The sequence below is a fragment of the Sinocyclocheilus rhinocerous genome, unplaced genomic scaffold (genome assembly GCF_001515625.1).
Source record: "Sinocyclocheilus rhinocerous isolate Xijiao unplaced genomic scaffold, SAMN03320098_v1.1 scaffold1029, whole genome shotgun sequence".
Lineage (NCBI taxonomy): Eukaryota > Metazoa > Chordata > Actinopteri > Cypriniformes > Cyprinidae > Sinocyclocheilus > Sinocyclocheilus rhinocerous.
This window is the reverse complement of record NW_015664012.1, coordinates 120,496-146,451: the sequence shown is the minus strand read 5'-3', so window position 1 is coordinate 146,451 and position 25,956 is coordinate 120,496. Positions and strand designations below refer to the sequence as shown.

The following is a 25,956-nucleotide window of genomic DNA, read 5'->3' as shown; positions in this document are numbered from 1 at the left end:
AATTCCAAGTATGGGTCACCATACTTGGCCACATGTCACGTCACTTTACTTTATTTTATTTTTATTTATTCTCGAAATTTTATGAGTTTAATCTCAACATTTTATCTAAACTTTTTTTCTTGAAATTTAACGACTTTAATCTCGAGATGGTTTTATTTTTTTATTATTGCTTGGCCCTAATCCTCTTTCGTAGACAATATTTGGCCGAGATACAACTATACGAAAATCTTTTATACAAATTTTTTTTCACGAATTCACGAATAGGATAATTTTTCGGATCAGCAAAAAAAAAAAATTAGTGAAAGCTTACTTTAAGTACTTCGAAACCACAGCAAAACTACTAGCTTTAATTAAGTTAGTAATAAAACAAGAACAATTACACAAATTACAAGCATAGATGAATACAACAAAACACAGTTACAAATAAAGTCAGTAACAGTAGCATTCAGGTGCAGAAATTTAATAATTAAGTGTAAAATAACACAATAGTGCTCACTGCATAAGTGTCCGTGGATTAATTTCTAATGGTTTGTCTATTAAAATGTAGGCTATTATATGTGGCCCGCCAATCATAATTTACAAATCATGCAGTTTCACAATGTCAACACAAGGTGACAGCACTAAATTTTAGGCCAGATGTATCAGTAAAACGTGAGTGACAACAATTTGATATCTCATATGCAGTGTTGCCAATTTGGGGATTTTGTCGCCATAATTAAGTGTAAAATAACACAATAGTGCTCACTGCACAAGTTAAATACAGATTAATCTTTGTTAGAGCTGTGGTGTTATTTGATTAGCAGACAGAGGACAGGTATTTATTGGCTGCTGTCTCTTTAAGACCAAAAGCACGGACCTAATACTGACACACGTCCATTTTTTTTCCTCAGCTGTTTACGTTCACTTAAGACATAACCGACTGTGTTTACTAGAATACTTGCCAAAACGGGTATTTTAACATAACTTTGTGTGTATGTGAAAGAGGAATCAATTCGCTGTTCACGCGGTGTCTTCTCTCTCTGCGTGTGCGCGCTTCGGGTGTGTGCAGCAGCAGCGACTGAGCGCTAGGGATGGGCGTATCGATCCGAAGTATCGATATATCGATACTGACGCGAGTATCGAAAGTATCGATACTCAAACAAAAAATATCGATACTAAGGTGCGTTTTATTTACCAGTGGTTTTGTTTATTTAACAATTGCGTGAAAAAATCCCAGGTCGCGGGTTGCGGTTTTTTGGGCTTATTTTAATAAATATGGTTGCTTGTTAGGAAAACCTGACAAGCAAACTTTGTTTCTTTATTTATGTTCGCCGTATTCTCCAATACATTGAATAACACTGTCTGCTCGCCGTTGAAAAATATCGGTATCGTATCGAAAACAAAATAAGGGGTATCGCCCATCCCTACTGAGCGCACAGAAAACAGCGCGTGAGTTAAAATTGCTTGAATGTGTAAACTGGCAAGACAAAACACGTGCAAATGATAAACTTTAACTCTATGATGGTTAAACCTAACAGTTAATCCGCGAATCACATGCGTGCCGAACCACGCAACCTGATCCGTACGGATCACGGATCATCTACGATCCGTTGCACCCCTAATGATAATACATTTTAGATATATTTAATGTTGCAGTTTGCTGATTTTTGTACAATTCTGTTTTTGCTTTTCAGATAAAAGAGTGGGTTCAGTTTAATATGTTGCAGGCTCATTTATTGGTAATAAATAATATTGATGATAATAAATCATCAAAAAAAAATTGGGCTTGTTTTGGGCTTGTTTTTTAAGCAGCGGTTGCTTATTTGTCTTGCGAGAGTTGGCAACAGTGATTATAAGCATCCAGATACTGAGAGAGAGACAGTGCATCATCGTGTGTGCTGGGATGCAGTATTTTGCACTTACTTTGTAGTAATAGAGTGTGTTGACTGAAATAAGTTTGTATGTTAATATCCTAATGATTTTTGGCATAAAAGAAAAATTTTGACCCCTACAATGTATTTTTGGCTATTGCTACAAATATACCCGTGCTACTTATGACTGGTTTTGTGGTCCTGGGTCACATATTACAAAAGGTTTTCTGTCAATTTAACATATTCTTGCTGAATAAAAGTATTAATTTCTTAAAAAAAAAAAAAAAATCTGAGCCCAAACTTTTGAAAATCATCAGTAAGATGCAGTTCCTCTATGATCTAATACAGACACACAGATGGTCTAAGATTTCAGAATAAATATGCATAAATTCTCCTCTGACCTTTTCTCCTTGGCACTAGGTTTCCAACCAGTCTCTCCTCAAGAAAAAAGGAAGGGAGAGAGTGTGTGAGAATGGAAGAATTCTGTACTGTATGTATCATAGGCACTATTAAGACACGAGTGCACACTTACTGATGCCTGGTATACTCTCCACAGGAATCTGCCGCACACCCTCTTTAAAGCAGGTGAGACCAGGATACACTTTCCTGATCTGATTCTGTTTCCTCTCAATCAGTTTCTTGATGATCTACAGCGGACAACAACAAACCCATAGTCATATTACAAAGACTGGCTGCCTTTTTCTAAGAATTGTTGACAAATTGACAAAATGTTAATGCGTGCAGCCAATTTTGGATATTTTGAAATATATTAAAAACAAAAAAAACAACAACAACCTATCATATACACCAATACACAATGTAATACCACTGGATAAACCAACACAATGTAATTCCTCTTCAGCAGCAGGGTAAATCTGTGCACTCTCACCTCTTTCTGCCTCTTTATGATGTGTGAGAGTTCGGTGTAGGGTATTCTGGGATTGAGCTCGCACTCCATCAGCGTGGCTCCCTCATAGTCTTTGATGTAACCAAGGTATCGGCTCTTCGGCACTTTGATGTCTTTGGAGAAGCCCTACCGACAGAACGAGGGTTCAACAGGTGAAGTTGTGCAGTGGAAAAACAGAAAATGTAAAACGTCTGAACGAGAGTGGATGGAACTGTACCTGTTTTTTGAAGTAGCCGATGGCGTATTCGTCAGCATAAGTGAGGAAGTACAGAATGCCGTGCTTGATGTGGTACTCCTTAAGATGATTCATCAGGTGTGTGCCATAGCCCTAAACATGCACGCACGCACACACACAAAATTCATTCATCAAAACATCAATTCATACATGCCATGCCACAAAACAACAGGGCTATTCATCTACATATTAATATGACAATTTCTGTGATTAATGTGGATGGATGGTTTAAATAAATTAATGCAGAATAATGTTTTTTTTTTTTTTTTTACTTCCTAAGGCTACTTTTTTTATTAGTCCATGTAAAATAAAATGAGCAAACCTACAGCAGTGCATTCTGGGATTGGCTTAAGAGTGAAGCATGCCTACCATGCTGCCTTATTTTTTTTTGGTAAATTTATATTGTAAGATACTTAGGCTGCGTTTACACTGCAAGTCTTAATGCACAGATACGATCTTTTGACACATCTGTTTACATTCACTTTAGACACGACTGGTATCCGATATCTGTGCTTACAGTAATTCCCACCCAAAAGGACTGTCTGCAGCGATCGCTTTACTATGCACATGGTAGACCCTCGGGTTTTAAATGGCCGTGCTTTTAAAATTATTTATATAATTCACGTCGAATGGCCATTATTATTTGCCAGCATGGACAACTTTTTGTGTTTACACGTGTGCAACAAATTCCGATCTGTGTCAGATGTGAGCGAAAGATCAGATTTTTTGTGCCAGTGTAAACGTAGCCTTAGTTTATTAGGAAGCAGTTTTTAAATGCTCACTGCAGTTTAGAATAGTGGTTGTCAACCTTTTTGACCTGATGGCCCCCATGTTGCCCAAAACCTCCCCTAAACAATATTTTAAGAGCATTGATATACTGAATTAATTACCCATGATTAATATTAATCACAATTCACTATGCAATTAATTCAGTTATAAAAACTCTATGTTCTTCAATAAAAACAAGACTTCCCTCTTGGAAGTTTGCTAAGACCCCCTGGTTGAGAACCACTGAGTGCATCTCCGTACCTTGACCTGCTCGTTTGAGGTGACCGCACAGAAGACGATCTCAGTGAATCCCTGAGTGGGGAACATCCTGAAGCAGACCCCTCCAATCACACGGCCATCTTTAATCAGAGACAAAGTCTTGTGCTTCCTGAGGTCACACAGAGGACACAGGGTCAAAAGAGGCTGAGGGGAGGCTAGCGAGACATAAAACCTGACAGGTAAAGGTTGAGGAGAGTAGCAGGCTCTCTGAAAAAAGGAGAGGGGTCCCTGTAGACTTACGGGTCAAACACAAGACGTGTGATGTACTCTTTGGGCATGCGGGGAAGTTGATGGGAGAAAACATTTTGCAGGCCCACGAGCCACATTAGAATCTTCTTATTGGACTTCTGAGAGAGAGAGTTACCAATCACATGGAACTCAATGATGCCTCTCCTCTCCTCCAAACGAGCCGTCTCGTCACGAGCTGCGTTTGCAGACAACAGACTAGTCTGGGAAACCAGCAAACAAATGACAAATCATTAATTTCACTCTTCAAAAGTATAATCACAAAACACAGGATGTTCTAATGCTGAATGGAAAAACCTCATTCTATATTCAAGGAATGGTTGACCCAAAAATGAAAATTTGCTCACCCTCAGGCCATCCAAGATTTTGACGAGTTTGTTTCTTCATCGGAACACATTTGTAGAAATTTAGCAATTGATCCTCTGTAGTGAATGGGTGCCGTCAGAATGAAGGATCCATTGGTGAGCAAGTGATGTAATTCTTAATTTCTCCAAATGTGTTTCAATGAAGAAAAAAACTCTTCTACATCTTTGATGGCCTGAGTAAATTTTCATCAAATCTTCATTTTGGGGTGAACTATACTTTTAAAGCTATCATAAGGGTGTGATGAACTCTGACCTCTGGCCCCAGCATGGCAGCAGGGTCTGTAATGGTCTTCATGACTTCATTGACCAGTTCCATGGGGATGTCGCCCATAACTCGGATCCGCTTGGCATCCTCCAGAGTCAGTGCCTCGGGATGCTTTCGCTTCTCTCCTGAGAGACAGTTTATGACACAATGATTTCCATGATCTTTGACAACATCATTCTTAAAGGGGTCAGGAACTGCATTTTTTTTAAATTATTTTATAATGTTCTCTGAGGTTCACTTATAATGTTAGTGTAATTTTACATCAAAAAACATAATTTAAAAGTAATATTTTCTATCCTGTTTTTGAGCCTCTCTGCAGAACGCATTTTTTATAGGCGGGGGCGCATTCAAGACTCGCAAGTAAACGCCCACTGCTGTGATTGGCTAAAAGTTTCACTTATTAAAATAACAGATGGATGCTGCTGTGACATACTCCGAAAACAACATGGGTCATTTGGGTTAAAAACATATAAATACTCCGTATATATCAAATGGTCTGGAACAGACAATGCAATAGTGGTAAAAGCACGTTTACTCTCACTTCTGTGTTGTGACATTACTGTTGGATCCACTCTAGTCAGACTCAGCGCTGCATCATCGTTTACTTTCAGTCTCTCTGAAAAGCCTGCATCATACTGTCTTATTTAAAAATGAATCCGTAGCAAAGTAAAGCAAGCAAACAATCAATGTTTCACTGACGCGATCTGGAGCTCTTTGCTAATTTTACCCCGTGTGTTTACAGAGGACACAAGCGGCACAACGCGACAATAGACAACAGAACCCATTATAATCGGTGATTCTGTCTACACTGGATGTGGCACGGATTAACAACAAATCTCCCAACAGTAAACTGATGTCCCGCTCTATTTCTGACATACAAGCATCTGCGCCGTTTCTGACCTGAAAGAGAAATTGATTCGTGACATGATGCAACAGCGCTCGCGTCCGATCTAGATATGCCATCACAATGAAGGCAATTCAAAGACAATTTTTCACATCTTACACTACACAGTGTCTTGTAATCTTGTAATGTCATCTGTATGGTTCTGATGATGAAGTAATCCTGTGTTTGTGTCACTCTAGTATTTCCTCTCCTCCTACTACAGACCAGTGGGCGGAGCTAAAGAGGCAGTGATGTAGAAGCAGACGCTGATCTCCTGCGGAGGCGGTGCTTAACCACACTATTACGTCATAAGGTGGCACATTCCACAACAAGTCATTTTCTGAGCTTGGTTTCAATAAAAGCTGTTTTTAAACTAACGGGAAAGTTTTGAGTTTTGAAACTTACAGCATGTTTTTATAGTACATTGACCTGTTATGTGTCAAAAGATCAAGGGAACTTTGATTTCTCAGTTCATGACACCTTTAAGTCTGATGCATATATGATTGTGTACTTCAATTAAATGCCAATGTACAGAGTTCACAGTGCACAGTAAATAATTCTTCAACTAGATATTCTTACCGGTTACTGGTTCAGAGGAAGCGACGTCCAAACCTGTAACACCCAGAGCAGAACCACTGCTGCCTTTACTGAGAGGAGAGCCAGACACCGAGACTGGACTCAGCACTAAGACAGAAAGAATAAAAAGTAGCATCACTTTACGTTTTAAAACAGACCATTCCAAAGACACTGAGGTGGGACACTAATCTTGTCAGGCTTACTGAATGTTTACAGTATCAAATGTGTATACCCACTTGTCAGGTGATGGATGCCACACTTTAAGATCATGTAAAATGATAAAAATGTGATTTACTGTAGCCTTTATTGACATAGAATTCATTATGGTAGCAGTCTACTTTAGGTTTTCTTTGTTATTTGCAAATCTTGATGTTTTTAGTAATGAATATAGCTAAATTTTTCCCCTTTAAAAAGCATAGGTTGTTGAATTTATCCTTGATTTATACTTATTTAGAAACCATTATAAGGATAATGTAGCCAAACATTTATGAAAAAAAATGTCATGCGTGTCTTTTTTTTTTTTTTTTTTTACATAAATTTGAATTTGAGTAAATTGTTGTTACATTACAAAATTAATCTAAATGCTCATCCCTAATAACCAGCTCATCACACACCTGTTTGATGCCCCAGCTGTGTCCCCTCTGAGGCTGGCATGGTGAAGTCTGCCTCCCAAATGGGTGAGTTCTCTCCATAGATTTCTTCTTCCAACATGGAAAGAAACCTAGTAAACACACACACAAATAAACAAACAAACATGCTCAATTACACTATGTGAGAGTGATGGTGCTGGAGTGTGTATTAGAAGACGGTATTGTGTCTTACTTGGGGAAGTGTGTGAGGATCAGAGTGCGTTTCTCTGGTGGGAGTTTGTCTTTCTCCACTCTGAACTTCTCCAGTAACTGTCTGCGGGTGACAGTGAAGATAGACTTCAGCAGACTGCGGCCGAACACCTGACAGGTCTCATACCGGGGCAAGCTGTCATTACTCTGAGGAACATGACAGTAACACAGCCACCTGAAACACACACACACACAAAACTAATGATGTATTTATTCAAACACATCAAAATTACACTAATGAATCTATATACATTATAAGAAGACTCAGATGAAACGTTAGTGGAGAAAAATGATTGTAAGTAAAAAAAAAAATAATAATTTTTTTATTAAAACATTTTTTTTTTTACAAGAAGAATATCGTATTACAAAATTCACAATAAATGTAATTTTGACATTTGATGTAGCATGCCTCATATTTCAAAAGAGTGAAATCGATCATCTTTTTTTCAGAAATTTTTTTCTGTTCATTTTGCCATTAATTGTAATAATCCAGTGAGATAACAGCCAGTGCTGCACACAGAGATCTGATCTCACCATCATCCAGTCTGTCTGGAATGACATGAAGACACAGAAAAAACTCAGACAGACTAAATCCAGAAGAACTGTGGCAACATCTCCAAGATGCTTCAAGAAACCTTCCTGCAAAGCCACAGTATTGTTAAAAGTTTTAGGCACTTGTGTAAAAATGTTGTAAAATGAGGATGTGGTTAAAAATAATGTCATAAATAGATTTTCTTTATCAATTAACTTCTATTAACTAAATTAAATCAACCATTTTTGTGACCATCCTTTGCGTTTAAAACAGCTTTTGTCAGAGGTGCACTTGCACATAGTTTTTCAGGTAGTTTTGCAGGTAGGTTTCTTGAAGCATCTTAGAGACGTTGCCACAGTTCTTCTGGATTTAGTCTATCTGAGTTTTTTCTGTTTCTTTATGTAAGACAGACTGGATGATGGTGAGATCAGATCTCTGTGTGGAGCACTGGCTGTTATCAGACTCCTTGTGCAAACAAAAATCTCACCGGATTATTACTATTAATGGCAAAATGAATGTTTGGAAATGTAAACTGATATTTCCTACTAACACACTACAGCAAAAGATAGAAATAACTGACTTAAAAAAAAATTGAGCTGGTAAAAATACTAGTGTTCTAATAATTTTGGCCACCACTGTAACACACAAACCTAGTATAATCGACTTTGTAGGCGGCCGCATCCTCTTTCTGCGCCCTCTGACGGAACTGTGATGGGGTCTCCAGCTTCCAGTAGTTCAGACAGAGCAGAAACATCTTACTGAGCTCATACATGGTCTGCCTCTCCTTAGAAGCCAAATGACTGAACTTATACTGGACAAAGTTCAGCACCCCCTGAGAGAGAGAGACAGAGAGAGAGCATCTTGAGTGCAGAACAACTCACACAACAATAATGACCTACATTAGAAGACAAATGTCCCACCCTTCTTCTCACCCATAAAGGCATTTTACATGGATTGTGACTGGAAGAAAACTGTTTGCCACCTTTCTTATACACAACACACACGTACTTGTTCTATGTTGGGTTTTTCAAAGGGAGGGCTACCGAGAGAGCCTTCCACCACTGGCTTCCCCATCTGCAGAATACACTTCCTCAGCAACTAAGAAAAGAAACAAACAGTCAAACAAACAGTCAAACACACAGGCAAAAATGTGAAATATTCAGCTGACAGATAAACAAAAACATCTTAGAGGCTTTTTTAACATATTAGTAATTCATCTTGGGTGTGTTTGTACTTTAAAAAAAATGAATGAAGCAGATCACATCTGCCTGTTTACCTTGAACAGATAAAAGTAGACTTGCTTGGTATCCGTGTCTTCTTCTTTATGGACAGACATGAAGAGATTCTCCACGTCCACCACCATCCCCAACAACCGGTTAATCTCCTCCTCAGACACGTTCTCCAGGTGAGACACATGCTCCGCTATAGAAAAACACACAAGATAATGTAAACAACAATAATGATGCATTATATGATGTAAACTACACAGTTAACATCTAGTAGCCTGTATATCCACAAAGGTTGTATTTACGCTGCTTATTTCTGGTTTGCAAAACATATTTTATAAATTGTCCATTTAGGGTGATAATTGCTACGCTTGACTTTATTATTTTTGTGCTTTTGCATATTTATTAATTAGACCATGTCCATTGTTCACACTTCGCTGTGTTTAAAGTATTTTCAAATACTTCGCTTAAATCACAGTTTGTAATGTGTAAGTTCACCTCATAGCTGGATGGCTTGGTTCATGGTTTATAACTCTGAAACGAAAACTTTTCAAACCCCTATGGGAAATATTAATCCAGAAGCAAGGCAACTGGAAAAAGTGGCTGGCCACTGTTGCACAATATCATGCTGGACCAGCTTATTTGGATGATACCAAGTAGAGTCATGGGTCTGATATGGTGTGATGTAATAAAACCGACAAAGAGGCATTCATCTTACCCAAAGAGTGTCCACAGCTTCGGCAGGCCTCCGTCAGACTGGCTGCCTGCTGCTGGAGCTCCATACGAGCGGCTGTCGGCGGATTGGGGTTTTTCCATCCATTACATTTGCAAGCATCATTCGCCTGTAATAGAAGAGAACACAGCTGTGATTTAAAGAACTGTCAATGAGGACAGTAAACATCAGGTTCATCAGGTAAATACTGACAAAACATTTTGATTTATAATAATGCAGTGGTGATAACACGACAATAAAATGAGATATATTGAAAATGTCGAATGTATGGTGCATGTTTTAAAAACATACATAATAAATGCATTTAATTAACCACCATAGGCTAATTTCACATTATATAAAAGCTGGTATAAAACATATTAAGCTACCCATTTTAAAAGCATTTTTTAGAAATGCGATTCATTTTTCATTCTTTAGTCCATATAGAAGTTTTCATAGTCTTGTGTTTTTATTTTCCAACCTTAAATCACCTTTAGGCTTTTAATACTTGATGAAGATAAGTTTAGATTTGTATTGGTACTAGGACACATGCGTGACTAGTTTGCAGGCTGTTACTGAAGCAGTCACACATGACAGGCCCGGGCACTCGCTCTATTGTTATGAGCCGAGCTCTCGGTTACCTTGCAGGAGGAAAACACTCCGAGTTTCTCCAGTTTTTTAGCCCGCGGAAACGAGCGGACTTGGGCTTTCTTCTGGCTGGACCACTGCTGCTGACTCAGGCCTGGTCGGGCCGGGTCGCTGCTCCCGGCTCCGGGGTGCGGGTTGGATCCTGCCGGGCCGCTGGACTGAGCTTGCTGAAGCCGGGGCTGCACGGAGGTCTGTGCAGCCGGGTCCGCCATATCAGCAGCCATCAATTCCTATCCTAGGATCGCCGCGCTCACTTCCACCCTGTGCCGCTTCAATAAAGTTTTGTGATGGGTTTCGATACGCGTTCTGACCACTGAACTGCGCCTGCGCACTATAGGAGGTTGCTGGGAAATGGAGTATTAGGCAGTACTACAGAATTAAACGTTACAATACTTTCCACTGGGGGGCATGAAACACTTGAGCTGCTTATTGCAATATATCACTTGAAAAGAGCAAATTAAGCATATTTATTAAACTTATATTTATCTAAACTTATTTATATTTAGTAGCAAAATGCATTTTGGCATTTTGCTAAAATGTCAGTCAGCTAACACATTAGCTGGACTGATTTTTTTTATTTTTTATAAATGTTAAAAAAAATACCATAAGGCATTTTGCTACTAAATATAAATAGGTTTCTACACATTTATGATCTTTAGGATCTTTTAGAATATTTAGGATGGAAATCTTAAGAAACAATTCCGTTTCAGTTATTCTGCATTTACTAACCTGTTTCTAAATGCAACAGAAAACACCTTTTTATGTTCACTCTCGTTTTAATATTTTCAAATCTCTGAATCGTAAAAATTGGCCTCACATAGTGTATATATTTAACAAAATATAAACAAAATGTATTTAGATAAAATATCACTAACAACAAAACTAATTCGTATTTAGAACTACCAGTCAGAACCTACATGGTCTCACGAGCCTTAAAGGTGCACTCAGCAATGTTTCTCCTTGTTAAAAAGTTTTACTCCTTAATAAATGCATAGTAATTTTGAAACAGTAGTATAAAATCAAGAACACATCATAATAAAAGTCCAATCAAATCTGTTACCTTGTAAAAGCGGTTTTATCAAACATGGAGAGGGTCCCCTCAGGGGGGCTGCCATGTTAAGATCACATGACCAGCCAAATACTATTTGGCTAATCTGAGTAACCACCCTGTTATTGGACACTTTCACTCATGGATGAACTTAATCATGATTGACTGTGAACAGTGATTTTATACAATAGCATCAGTAACTCAAAACGACTGCCAGCACAACATAAACATAATAGTACTGAATACACCATTACTTACTATGCTCCCTCCACAGCAGCAAAAGATGCACATTCGAGAATCATTAACGAAAACGAGCGCCTTTTAAATCCATTTAGTAACTGTGAATAATTAAAAACCAGTTCTCCATTCCCAACCATATTTAGAGCAGGAATAAAAAATAAAAAAAATACTCCAAATCACCACCTACTTTTAGAAATAACAACACAACAAACAGAATGTATACCTTCCCCTCCTTTATTGGTAAAATTACAAGTTCTATTAGGTTTGTGTTTTTCCATTTATTTGTTTTTGTCCATTGCCTCCCTCGTTCCTCAGACCTTGCTTGAGACGTCTGGGTCACCGTTCACATTTGTTGTGCTAGGTTACAATTGATGCTGAAAATGTGGGTCAAAAGAGACGTCCTGCGACATTAAACAGAAGGGAACAATATTGACAGAAAATGACATGTTGTCAGAGGACAAAGAAATACCCAGTGCACTCTAAGAGACCATAAGTAAAAAAACAAGTAAATTCTTACAAAGGTGCTGAATTAAAATGGTTAATGATTGGGGTCATATTCAGAGAAAAAAAACAAAAAAAAAACAAGAGTACAAAAACAGCAACATTATCTTCTTTTTTCCCCTCGTAAATATTTGTGATTTTGGTCAAAGGCGGCTGATTTTGCCTTGTGTCATTTATATGTATTTTTTCCAAGTCTGATTTCAAAAACATTTCATTAATGCAAAGGGAAAAAAACAACACCAAATTGGAGTTATACCACCTGTTAATGCATTTAGATATACAAGTAAATATATGCAAACGAATTAGAAAAGAAGTCTAGCCTATCAAATCATATACTGGTTTCATTTGTGCTGGAGTAGTGGACGTCTGAGAGACTAATACAATAGAAATAACACAGGATCTACAGAACATCCTGACATAGATGGAAAATAGCCTGTTTTCTCAACCTCCGATCTTTCCTCTCTCCGACAAAGAGGCATGTGATCAAGGAGAGCAGGAGAAAGATGAGGTGTAACTCAATACTGCCAGTATGCATCCACCAAAAGGGAGAGCGAGTTTGAATAGTGGCGTCGCCACTAAATTTTTCATTCAAACGTGCAAATGAGGATAAGGAAATACAAAGGAGAGACAACTTGTTTTTCCACCAGCAGCAGTCTGGAATTTCTTTTGTCTTAAGTGTGATTGGTTAGATCTGATCACGTTTGTCTCCTTTTGCTTTGTCAAACTCTACACAAGACAAATCGAATAACTTTGAAAACCATAGATGGCAGAGACATGTCGTAGCTTGTGTTTGTATATGAATGTGCATGTACTGTTTTTGGGAGGAATAACTGGGCGAAACATTAACGTGTTGATTTACAAGGGTATCAATATGAAACATTTTTAAGAAATTAATGTTTTTATTCAGTAAGGTTGCATTAAATTGATCAAAGGTGACAGCAAAGGCATTTATAACATTACAAGAGATTCAAATAAATGATGTTCTTTTTAAACCTGAAAAAAAAATCTATCATGGTTTCCACAAAAATATTAAGAAGCACAATTGTTTTCAACATAATAATAATAACTTTTAAATAATAATATTAACTTTATTTTTAATTAAATTAAAAAAATTAAGAGGAAATGTTTCTTGGAGGGTATCAATGGCCAGTTTCCAGTTCTGAAGCTGTATGGTACAGTCTAACTGGCCATAGTTTAGAGCTGGGTCATAAGTGAATGGATCTCACACTATGGATTCATACTGTGTTTGTGTGTCTGTATCAGTCCTTGGGTGCATCTGCCAGCTGATTGGTCCGATGGTTAGTTGCCGCCTCCACAGCACTGGCCGCTTCTGCCCTGAGGTGCTGTCTCCTGTAAGTCGACCCCTCCTCTGGCCCGTCCGCCACTCCCTGCTCCACCTTGCGGTTCGTTCTTCGGAAGCTTCTTGGCTAAAGAGAGAGATTGAGAAGGAAAATTTCTTCATAAACGTACTAGGTTGATTTGATCTGAATAAAATCGCTAGCAGTATTTGAACGACTAGGCGTGGTGTCTGGTTGAGCGTTTTTGCGGCAGGTGAAACTGGTGTCATGTTGCCGTGTTTTGCTCCAGGCTTGAAGAGAGTCAGTAAGAGAAATGAGATCGTACCGATAGCCATGAAGATCTCGTTCACGTTCATGGCGGTCTTTGCAGACGTCTCCATGAAGAGTAGGCTGTTGTCGTCTGCGTATGCCTGCGCCTCCTAAAGAAAACATGTGGATGTGTTAAAAACATATCAGAAGTAGATTCACACAGGTTGTTTTGCGTTCATATAAACATACCTCAAAGTCAACAGCTCTCTTGTTGGCCAGGTCTGCCTTGTTGGCGGCCAGAGCAATAACGATATTTGGACTCGCCTGACGCTGCAACTCCTTCACCCAGTTCTTTGCTCTAGTGAATGTGTCCTAAGAGTGCAAAGAAAAACAGCAGAGAAGTAACTGTTAAACAAAGGAAAAAAAGATTTCTGAAGAATCATGTGACACTGAAGACTGGAGTAATGATGCTGAAAATACAGCTGGCATCATATATTTTTAATTAACTGATATTGCAATTGATTTACTAAAAACACATACATAAGCTTTTTTTTTTTATAAAAGACTTTAAAATATTTTACATATTTACAAATAAAATACTGTATTTTAAAACAATCACACATTCATATAAATTAGCTTAAGGTTGCCAACAGGAGTTGCATTGCCACTGTGACTTGCTTGACTTTGAGCAAAGGTCTGACTGTATCCTATAAAATAATAATTAACCCCAGCAGTCAGTCAGGTGAAACCTTATTATTCAGACCTTACCCTTCTGCTGAGCACACCGGCGTGATGTCAGCCTTTATTAGAGCCAATGCATGACTGGCAAAGTCACATTGCAGCTGAGGTGCCACGTAACCCTCAGCTGGTGAATGATTGGCTGTACAAGACTGATCCAACTCAGACTTAAAGGTTTTGATTTCACAATCACAGGCACTTACTGTGTTAGTAATGTCATAGACGACAATGGCTGCCTGGGCTCCTCTGTAGTACATAGGGGCCAGGCTATGATATCGCTCCTGTCCAGCTGTGTCCCAAATCTCAAACTTTACTGTTGTATCATCCAGGCAGACTGTCTGTGTGAGGAAAGCAGCTAGAAAGGAAAGAGAAACAGGAAGGTTTATGACATGACGCCAAAGTGTTTCTACCGAAGTCCTAAGAGGCCATGGATTATGAATATTTTTCTTTCTTGTTTTCTCGTGATCACGGCTTAATTTTCTTGTGATCTCGACATAACACAGAAATATAAATAGGAGTGAAAACAAAGGCCAAATATAAACACATTGACATGTGTTTATATCGTCCTAATGCACGGTGAGAAGGAGAGTTTTAGTGGCCAAAGACTCTTCAAGGATCACAGCTGGAGAATTGCAGAAAAAGGTTGAGTTTCGGGGTCAGAAAACCTTAAAAAAATGATCAAACAGCACCTACATCACCACATGTTGTTTGGGAGGGCTTCAAGCAAAAAAAATCAAGAAAAGAAAATGCTTTCACCAAAAAACAATCTCCAGCATATTCAGTTGCCAGACACGACTGGAACCTCAAACGGGACTGTCTTCTATGGTCAGATGTAACCTTTTATTGGATTTGGGATTTGAGACTTTAGTCTTTGCAACTTTACAGATCTTCTTTATGCACCAAGAGCTTGTAACACTCCAAAGAGAAAGGAAAAATTGAAATCGCATCATATGACCCCTTTAAATTCTTATTCTCCAATGAAAGGTTAGATTTTTGTGAATGTTTTAAATAAAAGATCAAAAGGATTAACAATGCAGATTTATTTTCATAGCCTTCTTTGATCATATTTACCAACGGTACCAACAATTCTGACCACGTGTGTATTTTAGAATCTTTTAGAGCTGTTGGAGGTTCGGTTCTTGCTCAAGGGTCGTGGTATTGAGGGTGCAAGAGAGCGCTGTACATTCACTCCCCCCACACAATTCCTACCAGACATGAGACTCGAACCCACAACCTTTGGGTTACAAGTCCGACTCTCTAACCATTAGGCCACGACTGCCCCACATTTATTTGATGTTTAATGTACTGTAATAATGTAATGGGGGAGGGAAAGTTGCTTTTTACATAGAGATTTCCTGAGCAGAAGGGTTAGAAATTAGATCACAGTCAAAGGGAACAGAAAGTTCCCTTTTATAAAATGTATCTCATTAGGTTTACATTTACCACTTGATTTATTTAGTAATAGTGCTAAGGTAAGTACTACCACTATTATTGCTATTGTTCAAAGGTTTGGGGTCATTGTTTCTAAAGAAATGATTGATTTTCATTCTGCAACAAAAATGCATTAAATTGATCAAAAGTGACAGTAAATACATTTATAATGCTACAAAAGATATTTCATATAAATTCTGTTTATATATACAATTAGTTTTTACTGCATTTTCAAACAAATAAATGCAGCCTTGGTGAGCATATGAGACTAATTTCAAAAACAACCCCAAACTTTTGAATGGTAATGTATACATATATAAAAATATCAGATGTGAGATGACACTTGACCAAACAACTAGCAACATGCAACAACCACTAACACCTTAGCAACAACATAGAAAGACTTTGGCAACCACCCTGAACACTTGACCATCACAATTGTGACATTTGCACAGACAAGCCCACTAAAACTGTTCAGAAAATGTAGATTTTAGAACACATTAAAATGACGCAGACACAGGAAGTGTGCGGTAGCGGAGAATAAGAAAGACCATGCAAGTTTTTAATCCCTTCAACTCAAAACTTTGTGCTGAGTCAGGTGCCATGGTCACATGTTTGTAGCACATTAATTTCTCCACAGCAACGAGCATTGCGATCTTTGACCTGCTCACTGACGACAGGATGATGGCATTGAAGGAAAATATGTAGAAGGACAAAAAAAAGTGCTGAGGATTTCCTTATTGCCAGCCTTGTGTAAGCATGTGGTATCCTGCCTGTACCAAATGTCACTCCCAGCACTTTTCTTTCCTCGTGCCTGACTTTATTCTAGAATGGATCTCTTTCTAGTGAAAATCTAACACACTTAAAGATTCCCTGAGACACTGACGACTTAAAAACTGAGGGACACACTAGCACACACACTCAGGAAATCCCATTGTTGACTGTTTCCCGTTCCTTCTGGTCGCCGAACTCCTTCCTCTTTGCTCTCTTTGTCCATGTAATTATTTAAAACAGTGTATAACATAAATCTATTAAAATGTAAAAATGAATACCATTTCAAGCTGTTTACAGCATGCACACGTTTGGTTATGAGATCAGATGTGTGCACATGCATAACTGCATGTCTGTTTTATACTGCAGTATAACTCATGTGGTAGTCATGTGATTAGCGAGTAAGAACCAGCTTGTCTGCTTTTGACCGAGCCCAGCCCTCTCACCACATATCAACACAACCTCATATATGTAGACGGTATGCTCTTTATTGAGTGTGCTCTCACTACCACTAATGTGTTGCATTATAAGATATGATCCTGTAGCTAATCTTTTAAAGGAGATAATCTAGTTTTTTTATGGAATATTTTCACTGAAGATTAACTTTAAAAGAAAAAATGTTAGATCATCTAAATGTAAAAATAGGCAGAAATGAGCATCAGAATTAAATAGCCGATATCAATCAATACTGATAACCGATTAGGTACCAATATACTGTGCATCCCTAACATTTTTTCATGTCTGCTATCTTTCACGTCACAGTTCAAGATGGAGTTTAGGGCCTGTGTGCATTCTTGTGATGCAAATTCATATTCAAAAGTGTGAGGAAATTCATCCATCTATAGAAAGTATAAGCTTGGACATAAACACACTCCGGCTAACCTCCAATGGTGCTCTCCTGATACTCGTGGAACTGGCCTTTGACGAAACGCAGCACCAGGCTGGACTTGCCCACGGCAGACTCTCCCAGCAAGACCAGTTTGAACTGGCATATTTTGTTCCCGACGGGGGCGGCACCATTGGTCCGCGCTGGTCCACCTCGCCCCGCCATGCCAACAGGCCGGACAACAGGAGAGGAGAGGGCTGACTGGATCTGAGAGGGGTCCTCGCTGGATATGACAGGGGTCCTGAACCAGGATCAATGGAGCTCAGGGGAGGATGGGTTTAAGAGAGAGAGAGAGAATCAGGGTGAGAAAGGGAGAAAAAGATGGAGAGATGGCCCCTACTGGATGAACAATCCTAGAGAAAAAAGGAGAAAGGAAGTTGATCAACAAAACACATAAACGACAAGATATAAATGGCCATATAATAAAACACTGGACTGTGACGCTCTCGAGTTGAGTGAACGGAAAGGACGGACTCATTACAGGTCGTTAACAGCTATCACACCATTCCAGCGCACTAACCATTAACCAGCCACCCCATAATGCTCCAATAAACCTCACCGTAACAAAACAGTCCCCTTTACAGATTCCACCCACACTGTGCTACAATTACAGTTAAAAGCATCAATACAAAAACACACAAAGTAAATATCAGAGTGTCATGTCACACATACACTAACCTAGTTCCCTAAATAACCTACACTTATCAGTTGTCGAAAATAATCTGCACGATATCGAATGATAAATTGCTGAAAACAGGTCAGAACCTGTTTGTTTTTGTTTTGTTTTTTTGATGTGTATATTTGTTATTCTGAGCATACCACAAACCCACATTCAGCTCAGCTTGGGGCAAAACAAATCATGGACAACAGACTGTGGCATCACACTTTCTTTAGGCTTTCAGATTGATAAATACAATAGCAGCAGGGGAAGACATATTTACGACTCCTGAAACATTTCTGTTTTTTTTGCAAACTGGGTTTCAGTGTTACTTTTGTTTATCAGAAAAGTTCCATGGATCCTCTGAAGCCAAATACAGACAGCAGAGCTAAAGTAAACCACTAAAGCAACTGAGAGAATAAAGATGAGTGAAAATGAGTGGGATTATTATAAAAGAGAGAGATACAGAAAGAAGAAATAACAGTAACTCTGAGGTCATTATTTGAGCTTGTTAAAAACAGAGCCAGATTTTCTTTCTGCTGTAGGTACGGTAATGGGCAGTGGGAGTCAAGAGAAGATAGAAGTCAATAACCGGATGGACAGACCTTCATCCACTATAGGAGAATATTCAGGTAGGCCATCAGAGGTGGTAACATGAACAACATTTTTATTTTAGCAACATTAACCTGTATATATCCTGGTAATGACTGCAGAAAAAGGCCAACTGAAGTAGTAAGTAGTGGGCAATGAAAAAAGTGATTATGGAGAGTGAGATGTCGCTGCCAGCATCAGGGCTTGAGGTTCAGCCTAATCCAAAGCATGTGGTTTAGAATCCCTCTCACACACACACTTCTGCAAAGTACACCTTCTCATGCCATTCAAAATGCCTTAATGGAGAAAGTGGTACAACCAAATAGAAACAAACAACAACAAAAAGGCTCACCAAAACTTTTTTTGGTGACACAACTTCGTTACACAGCAAAACATTGATTAAATAGACAGTTTGAATATTGTTTATCGTGCTCAAAATTTGAAAAAGTTTTTTTTTTTTTTATTAGAGAAACGCTCATCAGAATTGACAAACGCTATTTTTTTTTCTTGTGAGTGACAGGTGTAGAAGGGGCAATCACACAGAATGTGGTTTTGCTCTTAAAAACACAAGACGTGTCGGCGCCGATGGCCTCGTGGCCAGCGCACCGACATGTAGCGCCTTTGCGCTTCGGGCATCCCGAGATTGAGTCGACGGGTTGCCATGAGGAACTTTTACGTTTCTGTAGCCTATGTAAGTGTTTCCAATAAATTGATTTATTTGTGGCGCCCGCCACAATATCAAAACTGACCACCACAAACAGATTTTCCAAAAGGCTTTGACTTTGTTGAATAAACAAGAGCACTGCACGTTTCAAAATTGAAACCCGGTGCGGGTGTTTTTATATCACTGTGTTTCTGAAGGAAACCGACTGTCTTCAGAAAATTTTGGATGTCATTTTCATTTCATCTTGCATGTAATGTCTGAAAGCAGCGTTTGTGAGCGGAGCGCTGCTTTGTGTACAGCGTTACCGGGGAAACCTCGATCTCTACCACTCCAACAGCGCCTACGCCAACAGCGCCGCCTGCTGGCAGAGAATGAATTTGCATATATATGCCACCACAAATAGAGTGCAAGTCTGTGGGAAACACTGCGATAGTTTTACTCAAATGAAACGGTCAAATGATCATGAAGTGACTCTCAGAGGGAGGCAGAGCAGTTCTGGAGATGTTGTTAATGTATTTATGTCCTAAAGTAATGAGACGAATCTGCATCGCGGAAATCATAGATAATATTGAGGTGTTTTGCAACTTCAGTGTAACGTTAGTGGATTGTGATTTATTGCAACTTAAGCAAAGTCTGCTGCTGCCTTACCTTTGAGAGACAACTGATGCGTGATCACTGAAGCAGCTCCAGTTAGCAAAGGAGTGAGAGTGAATTCCACATTGATTGGTCGAACTCGTGACTCCCAACAAATCAGATGGGCGGTGGGCGGAGATTGCTTTTAGGGATGCGCCGATCCAATATTCATATTGGGTATCGGCTCCGATAGTGCCATTTTTCTCGGATTGGGTATCGGTCAGAGAGAGCCGATCCAAAACCGAGAATTTTATTTTATTTTTTTCTCGATTGTGCGAATTATTCTGTGTTACTTCTGAAGCCATACAATAGCTTAATGTGAGCTAAATATGAATATTTAAGTCCTTACATTAAAGTTCACACAAACTCTTTTCTCCGCTGTGGCTGTCAGTCATTTGTTCAGCCTTTAAACCCTGGTCGCGTTCAGTTACAGCAGTCAGCTCGGTAAAGCTCTCTCCAAGATTATTCTGTGTACCCATTAGTGCTGGGCGGTATACCAGTTCATACCAAATACCGGTGTTTATTTTTGTTATGATATGAATTTTTAAAATACCGCAATACCGGTGTATGTTGCTTAAACAACGTTCGGAACGCAACACTGTTTGAAAAGGGTCCGTTTTCTTGACTTTCGCTTGAAAACCATCCATCGTTTCCTCAATATGCACGACATTTTTGCTGTAGCTGAGAAGGTATACTCTCGAAGCGCTGTTTCGTTTGCCCTTTGATGTTTCTCATATGCAACAGAAATTGAAGCGCTTAAGAGTTGACCAACGCGGTGGTCGCACCAGTGCGACCGCACACAAAATTTAGTCGCACAGGCAGAAAAAATGCCCTGCATAAGTTCATAAGTGCAGCGCTCCTTTCTTTACAGCGGAAACCAAGAAAATGCTTTAAGCGCCACCTGCTGGCAGAGAGTGAATCTGCGTCTCATTCAGCTCTGCTGTTTCTGCTTCATGCAGATATTTTTTATTCATAGTTTCACAAAACTGAAGTCAAACTAGGGCTGCACGATAAATCGCATGCGATTTACTACACAGAGCCGTTGTTCACTGACAAGCTGCGCAAAAAATCGCGCGATTATGAACGTGGTTTTGCGCAGCTTGCCAGTGAACAACGGCTCTGTGTAGTAAATGCTGCTCCATGTGAAAGCCCGCACGTGATGGAGATTTACCGCTGACTACAGAAGCGGCTTTACTGACAAGATGCGCATTAAATATCATATGCGATTTATCGTGCAGCCCTTATCGGTGCCGATAATCGGTCGACCCCTGCGACTTTTTACAGTTGCTGCCACAGCAACATTTCTAATTTTTTATTAAAGATTAATATCTTTTTTTAATCTAATATTTATATTATATTTCTGTTTTATTTCAATTAAGATTATTTTACAATAACAACAACGACACAAAACAAAAGTTCTCACATCTTATCATGGGGTCTTGAGAAGCTTAAAAACATATTGTCTTATAGCTTTAGGCTCATATCAATGTATGTGCGGTCTTAAGTGATGACTCATCTAGCTGACCTGTCAATCGAGCCTCCTCAGGCCACATTATTGACTTCCTCATGAAGTCCTACTCTTTCACTTCTGATCTGCCTGCGCCTCCCACGAGCTCTGACCACAAGCTCTCAACTGAACGCTGGTGAACCTGCTTCACTGATAAAAACAGCCTTCAGAAAAAGTTGTTAAAGGAGATAAAAAGACATGTAGATGTACGTTTGGAGAAGTATCACCTTACTAATCGCAGAACAATCTGCGTTTTGCGACAGCACGCAGATGCGTGTAGCTGCTGCATCATAACGGTCAAATGATAAACCGTGAAAACAAGGAAGTCCTGCTGTAGATGGTCAAACTTCAGAGCTGCTGCTGATCAAACACACATATGTCTGTGCACACACCCATACAAGCCTTCTGCATTAAACGGAACTTTTGCCGTAAGATTCATATTTAGAATATGACAGATAGACAGAGAGGCCCGAGTTATTCCTTTATCGTGTCGCTCATGGAGAGATCCAGAGGAGCGGCTCAGGAGCGTCATGAGCATCGGCTAACAGTCTTGACAGTTCCGCTGTATCAGTAAACCACGACCAGCTAACAATAGCCTATCAATAATCATATCAGTACCAAAACCAGACAGCGGTTACCTTGAGATATGAGTGCGGCGCTTTTCTCTTTCTGTCAAATCCCTGGCTGTCAGGCTGAGATAAAATTCCCCTCCTGCTGCCTGAAGCGTCTCTAGTCAACGGGCCTTGGCCTTCACTTCCGCTTTGAGGGACGAACTTCCGTAATCCGCCTTCTTCCGAGGAGGTGGGGCTTGTTTTTGATATACGTGGTGGTGGCCAATAGAATCGCGCTTATATTTCTCATCCACGACAAGATTATAATAAATGTAAACTTTTTTTTAGCCTTTAATTACTTTTTCTCATTTTAAGTATTGAAAGATACTTAAAATACTTTCTAACTTGTTGTGTTAGGCAGTGATGTTATTAACTAAACCTAAAACTATTTAAAAATCGTTTATGTTAATTGAAATAATGCAGAAATAAAATATAAATATAAATGTTAGATGAAAAGAAATGAAAATTTTAAACGCTGCCTGGCAACTAACTAAAATAAGTTTATGTTGATGTACTAAAATAAATTAAATAAAAGCAAATTAATGCCAAAGAAAAATATATTTTATTATATAAAAATAATTTTTTAAGCAAAATTACTAAAACTTAAAAATTGGAATAAAATCTATAAAAATAAAAAAATAAAAGCTAAATAATAATAATAACAACAACAACAACAACAACAAGCCCAAGGCATATCTGACCATTACCATTGCATGACAGTGTTGATTAAGATTTATTTTATGTTATTGTTTCTTTTTCTTTCTTTCTTTCTTTCTTTCTTTTTCTTGCCCTTTTAGTGTCTATTGAAAGCAGATTAGTTTCAATACTATTTTACTTTGATAACATAAATAAACAAAACTGACTTTATTAACCACATAAGTCAATTAAGATAGGGTTATTTGGGCATACAGTCATTTATCATATTTAATAATAATAAGGTAATAAGATGCCACAGCAATTTACATCTGCTCTGTAGACTGGAAAACGGACCCATGCTTTCTGTTATAACAAGCTTTACCTGAAAACAAGATCAGCTGTGCATGTGGCTCAAGGTCATGTACTAACCAATAATCACCAAGCTGGGGCGCTACAGGCTAATTACATTTACATTTACATTTACATTTAGTCATTTTGCAGACGCTTTTATCCAAAGCGACTTACAATTGGGGATTACAATTTTTAATGGATTATTATTATTTTTTATTATTATTATTATTATTATTATTATTATTTCGTCAAACGCTGGATGATTTCTGTCAGGTAAAGTACGCCTGTGATTCTTAACCTTTTTTGCTCTAAGGCCCCTAGTTGTCCAAGACAATATTCTAAACAAAAATAAACTAAGATATTTTCAGTATTTCTAATATTTATGCTACAATTGCGACAAAGCTGCTTGTTTAAAAAAAAATTTTATCAAAAGAAGCAGGGAGTATTGATATATTACATTTAATTAAACACACAATTTATTTTGTGATTCCATAAGTTTTAAGAACTGTTTGTTCTTCAATTAAAGCCATAGCCATTGAGGGTCAATCATAAGGTCCCACTAGTTAACATTAGTTAATGCAATAACTAACATTAACTAACATTAACAATAGCAATACATTTGTCACAGTATTTATTAATCTTTGTTAATGTTACTTGATAAAAATGTCAGCTCATGTCCATTAAAAATATTAATAGATATTAACTTTTTTCATGGCTAGTTCATGTTAACTAATGTAGTTAACCAATGTATTTTAAAGGGGTCATATAATATTGCTAAAAAGAACATTATTTTGTGTATTTGGTGTAATGAAATGTGTTTATGCGGTTTAAGGTAAAAAAAAACACATTATTTTCCACATACTGTACATTCTTGTTTCTCCTCTATGCCCCGCCTTTCTGAAACGCGTCAATTTTTACAAAGCTCATCGGTCTGAAAAGCGAGGTGTGCTCTGATTGGCCAGCTATCCAGTGCGTTGTGATTGGCCGAATACCTCAAGCGTGTGCCGGAAATGTTACGCCCCTTAACACACTGATGATGCCCTGTCCGGCCGGAGCGAAAGCACCAAGAGCTTGTAACACTCCAAAGAGAAAGGAAAAATTGAAATCGCATCATATGACCCCTTTAAAAATAAAACATTATTGTAAAGTATTACTTTTGGATTTTACGTGTTGTTTTAAGATAATTTTAAATGATTAATAACAATTTATTAATTAAAAAATGTACACAGAAAAAAAGGTACAAAATCTTGGGGCGGTACCTTTCCAAAAGGAGTGCATTTTAATACATTGAAGGTACATATTAGTACCTAAAGTATACATATTAGTACCTTTTTAAAGATTACCACGCCAGTGACAGCTTTTGTTCTGAGTGTACCTTATAAAGTTTGATGAAGCCCCCGGGGTTGAGAAACTCTGAAGTAAGGATGCCCTAGAACAGTTTTATTACGCATATCTGATATGTTTCAATAGGCTACAACCTTCCTTTATTTAGTTCCCACTCACATATTGCTGTCAAATTAAATCAGATCTTTTCTACACTGCGTTAGATGCAACAAAACCTGCTAATTACTACCCAGCAGTATATGTAGAACAATCAGTGAGCAGTGTGTCATTAAAGTTATGCATATGGCGAGTACACATATGCTGCCATATTCTCAACAACTGCTTTATGCCATTAATAACCGTGCTAAATTTTACTCAGACACACAGCAACTGTTTCTACTCATTATCCGAGAAATATTACGCATTCAGTATATGAATACAATAATAATAATAAAAAAATAATTTCCCTATGACCAAAAGATTGGCACTCTGATGACAAAATAGGCTTATTTGACCACATACAGGCCTAACTCTAGCACCATCAGTCAATGTTCCAGCTACATTTCAAATAAAAACAGCAGAAAAAGATGCATATAGATATATATAGATATAGAAATAGATATCCCTTATGAAATGTTGACATGAGGCATATATCGGCCTGGGGAGGAGCTGAGAGATAACAGGTTGTTAGTCAGATTATCCCACAACCAAGCAGCATGTGTGGGTAGCCTCCTGCGGCTAATGATGTGTCTGGAGCCCTGATGTAGACAGAAAGAGCGAGATGGTGGGCGTCTAAAGAAACATCTCTTCGGAGAAGATCAGTGCAGCATAGCCGCCTCAGTATGTGTGGTTTAAACTAGATTTTTCGACTATGTGTCTTTACTTCAATGTGAGGTTAAGCATATTCGGATGTTGCAGTCACATCAGCTGAATAATAAAACAACAGTTACCATGTTGATTTTCGATAGTTTCACATAATAGTCATTTTACATAATAATACCAATACAATGTTTTTGTTTTTTAATTTAAGGAAGGACAACATGGTTTTGCATGTAATCAAGTATACTGTACTCCATTAAATGAGCAATGACTGGCAAACAGATTTGTGGTTTATTCTCTGAAGAATTTAGTCAGGCGCAGTCGAGAGATAAGGAAATGGAAGATTTATTTAACAATACAGGTATGAAAGAGGCCCAGAAAAGATATATGAAGAGAAAGAATAAATCAAGTTCTTTGAATATTCTGTGAAAAATGAAAAAAAGAAAAGAGGCTCAGCAACAAAAATAAATTTATATTGCTCTGCACATACTTTTATAAACATTCTGTGTGAGACCATAATAAAAATGTTTTTTTTTTATAAAGAAACTTATAAAATGAAAGTTCTGGCATTATTTTAATAATTTATACAAAATACATTATGTTAAAAATGTTGGTAACAACTGACTTCCACTGTAAGGGCAAAAAAACAAAACAAAACAAAAACAGACAT

The 25,956-nt window shown here is 38.2% G+C and overlaps 2 protein-coding genes across 2 annotated transcripts in view; both read right to left on the bottom strand.

Annotated features, from left to right (window-relative positions):
- The window catches only part of LOC107729177 (histone acetyltransferase KAT2A-like), a 14,348-nt gene extending 3,692 nt beyond the window's left edge, over positions 1 to 10,656 (bottom strand). Inside the window, exons 1-15 of the mRNA XM_016539582.1 lie at positions 10,325 to 10,656; positions 9,690 to 9,813; positions 9,022 to 9,167; positions 8,754 to 8,843; positions 8,396 to 8,577; positions 7,197 to 7,388; positions 6,989 to 7,095; positions 6,378 to 6,482; positions 4,904 to 5,040; positions 4,280 to 4,488; positions 4,022 to 4,148; positions 2,975 to 3,085; positions 2,740 to 2,883; positions 2,383 to 2,497; positions 2,252 to 2,288 (exon numbers count right to left, since the gene is read on the bottom strand). Of these exons, the coding sequence (XP_016395068.1) occupies positions 2,252 to 2,288; positions 2,383 to 2,497; positions 2,740 to 2,883; positions 2,975 to 3,085; positions 4,022 to 4,148; positions 4,280 to 4,488; positions 4,904 to 5,040; positions 6,378 to 6,482; positions 6,989 to 7,095; positions 7,197 to 7,388; positions 8,396 to 8,577; positions 8,754 to 8,843; positions 9,022 to 9,167; positions 9,690 to 9,813; positions 10,325 to 10,555 (2,057 nt within the window). The 5' untranslated portion in view covers positions 10,556 to 10,656. The remainder of the gene's footprint in view (positions 1 to 2,251; positions 2,289 to 2,382; positions 2,498 to 2,739; positions 2,884 to 2,974; positions 3,086 to 4,021; positions 4,149 to 4,279; positions 4,489 to 4,903; positions 5,041 to 6,377; positions 6,483 to 6,988; positions 7,096 to 7,196; positions 7,389 to 8,395; positions 8,578 to 8,753; positions 8,844 to 9,021; positions 9,168 to 9,689; positions 9,814 to 10,324) is intronic.
- Positions 10,657 to 13,259: 2,603 nt separating this feature from the next.
- LOC107729178 (ras-related protein Rab-5C) lies at positions 13,260 to 22,326 on the bottom strand. The gene is made up of 6 exons (XM_016539583.1): positions 22,185 to 22,326; positions 17,490 to 17,846; positions 14,609 to 14,760; positions 13,917 to 14,039; positions 13,744 to 13,837; positions 13,260 to 13,547 (listed from the first exon to the last, which is right to left on the bottom strand). Exons 2-6 carry the CDS (start codon positions 17,656 to 17,658, stop codon positions 13,420 to 13,422), a joined length of 666 nt encoding a protein of 221 aa, XP_016395069.1. The 5' UTR covers positions 17,659 to 17,846; positions 22,185 to 22,326; the 3' UTR covers positions 13,260 to 13,419.
- Positions 22,327 to 25,956: the final 3,630 nt, after the last annotated feature.

Coding starts and splice junctions, on each gene's coding strand:
- LOC107729178 (XM_016539583.1), bottom strand. CDS start 17,658: ATGGCGGGGCGAGGTGGACCAGCGCGGACCAATGGTGCCGCCCCCGTC. Junction 14,040..14,608: donor TCTATGACATTACTAACACA/GTAAGTGCCTGT, acceptor TTGCACTCTTAG/GACACATTCACTAGAGCAAA. Junction 13,548..13,743: donor CGAGATCTTCATGGCTATCG/GTACGATCTCAT, acceptor CTCTCTCTTTAG/CCAAGAAGCTTCCGAAGAAC.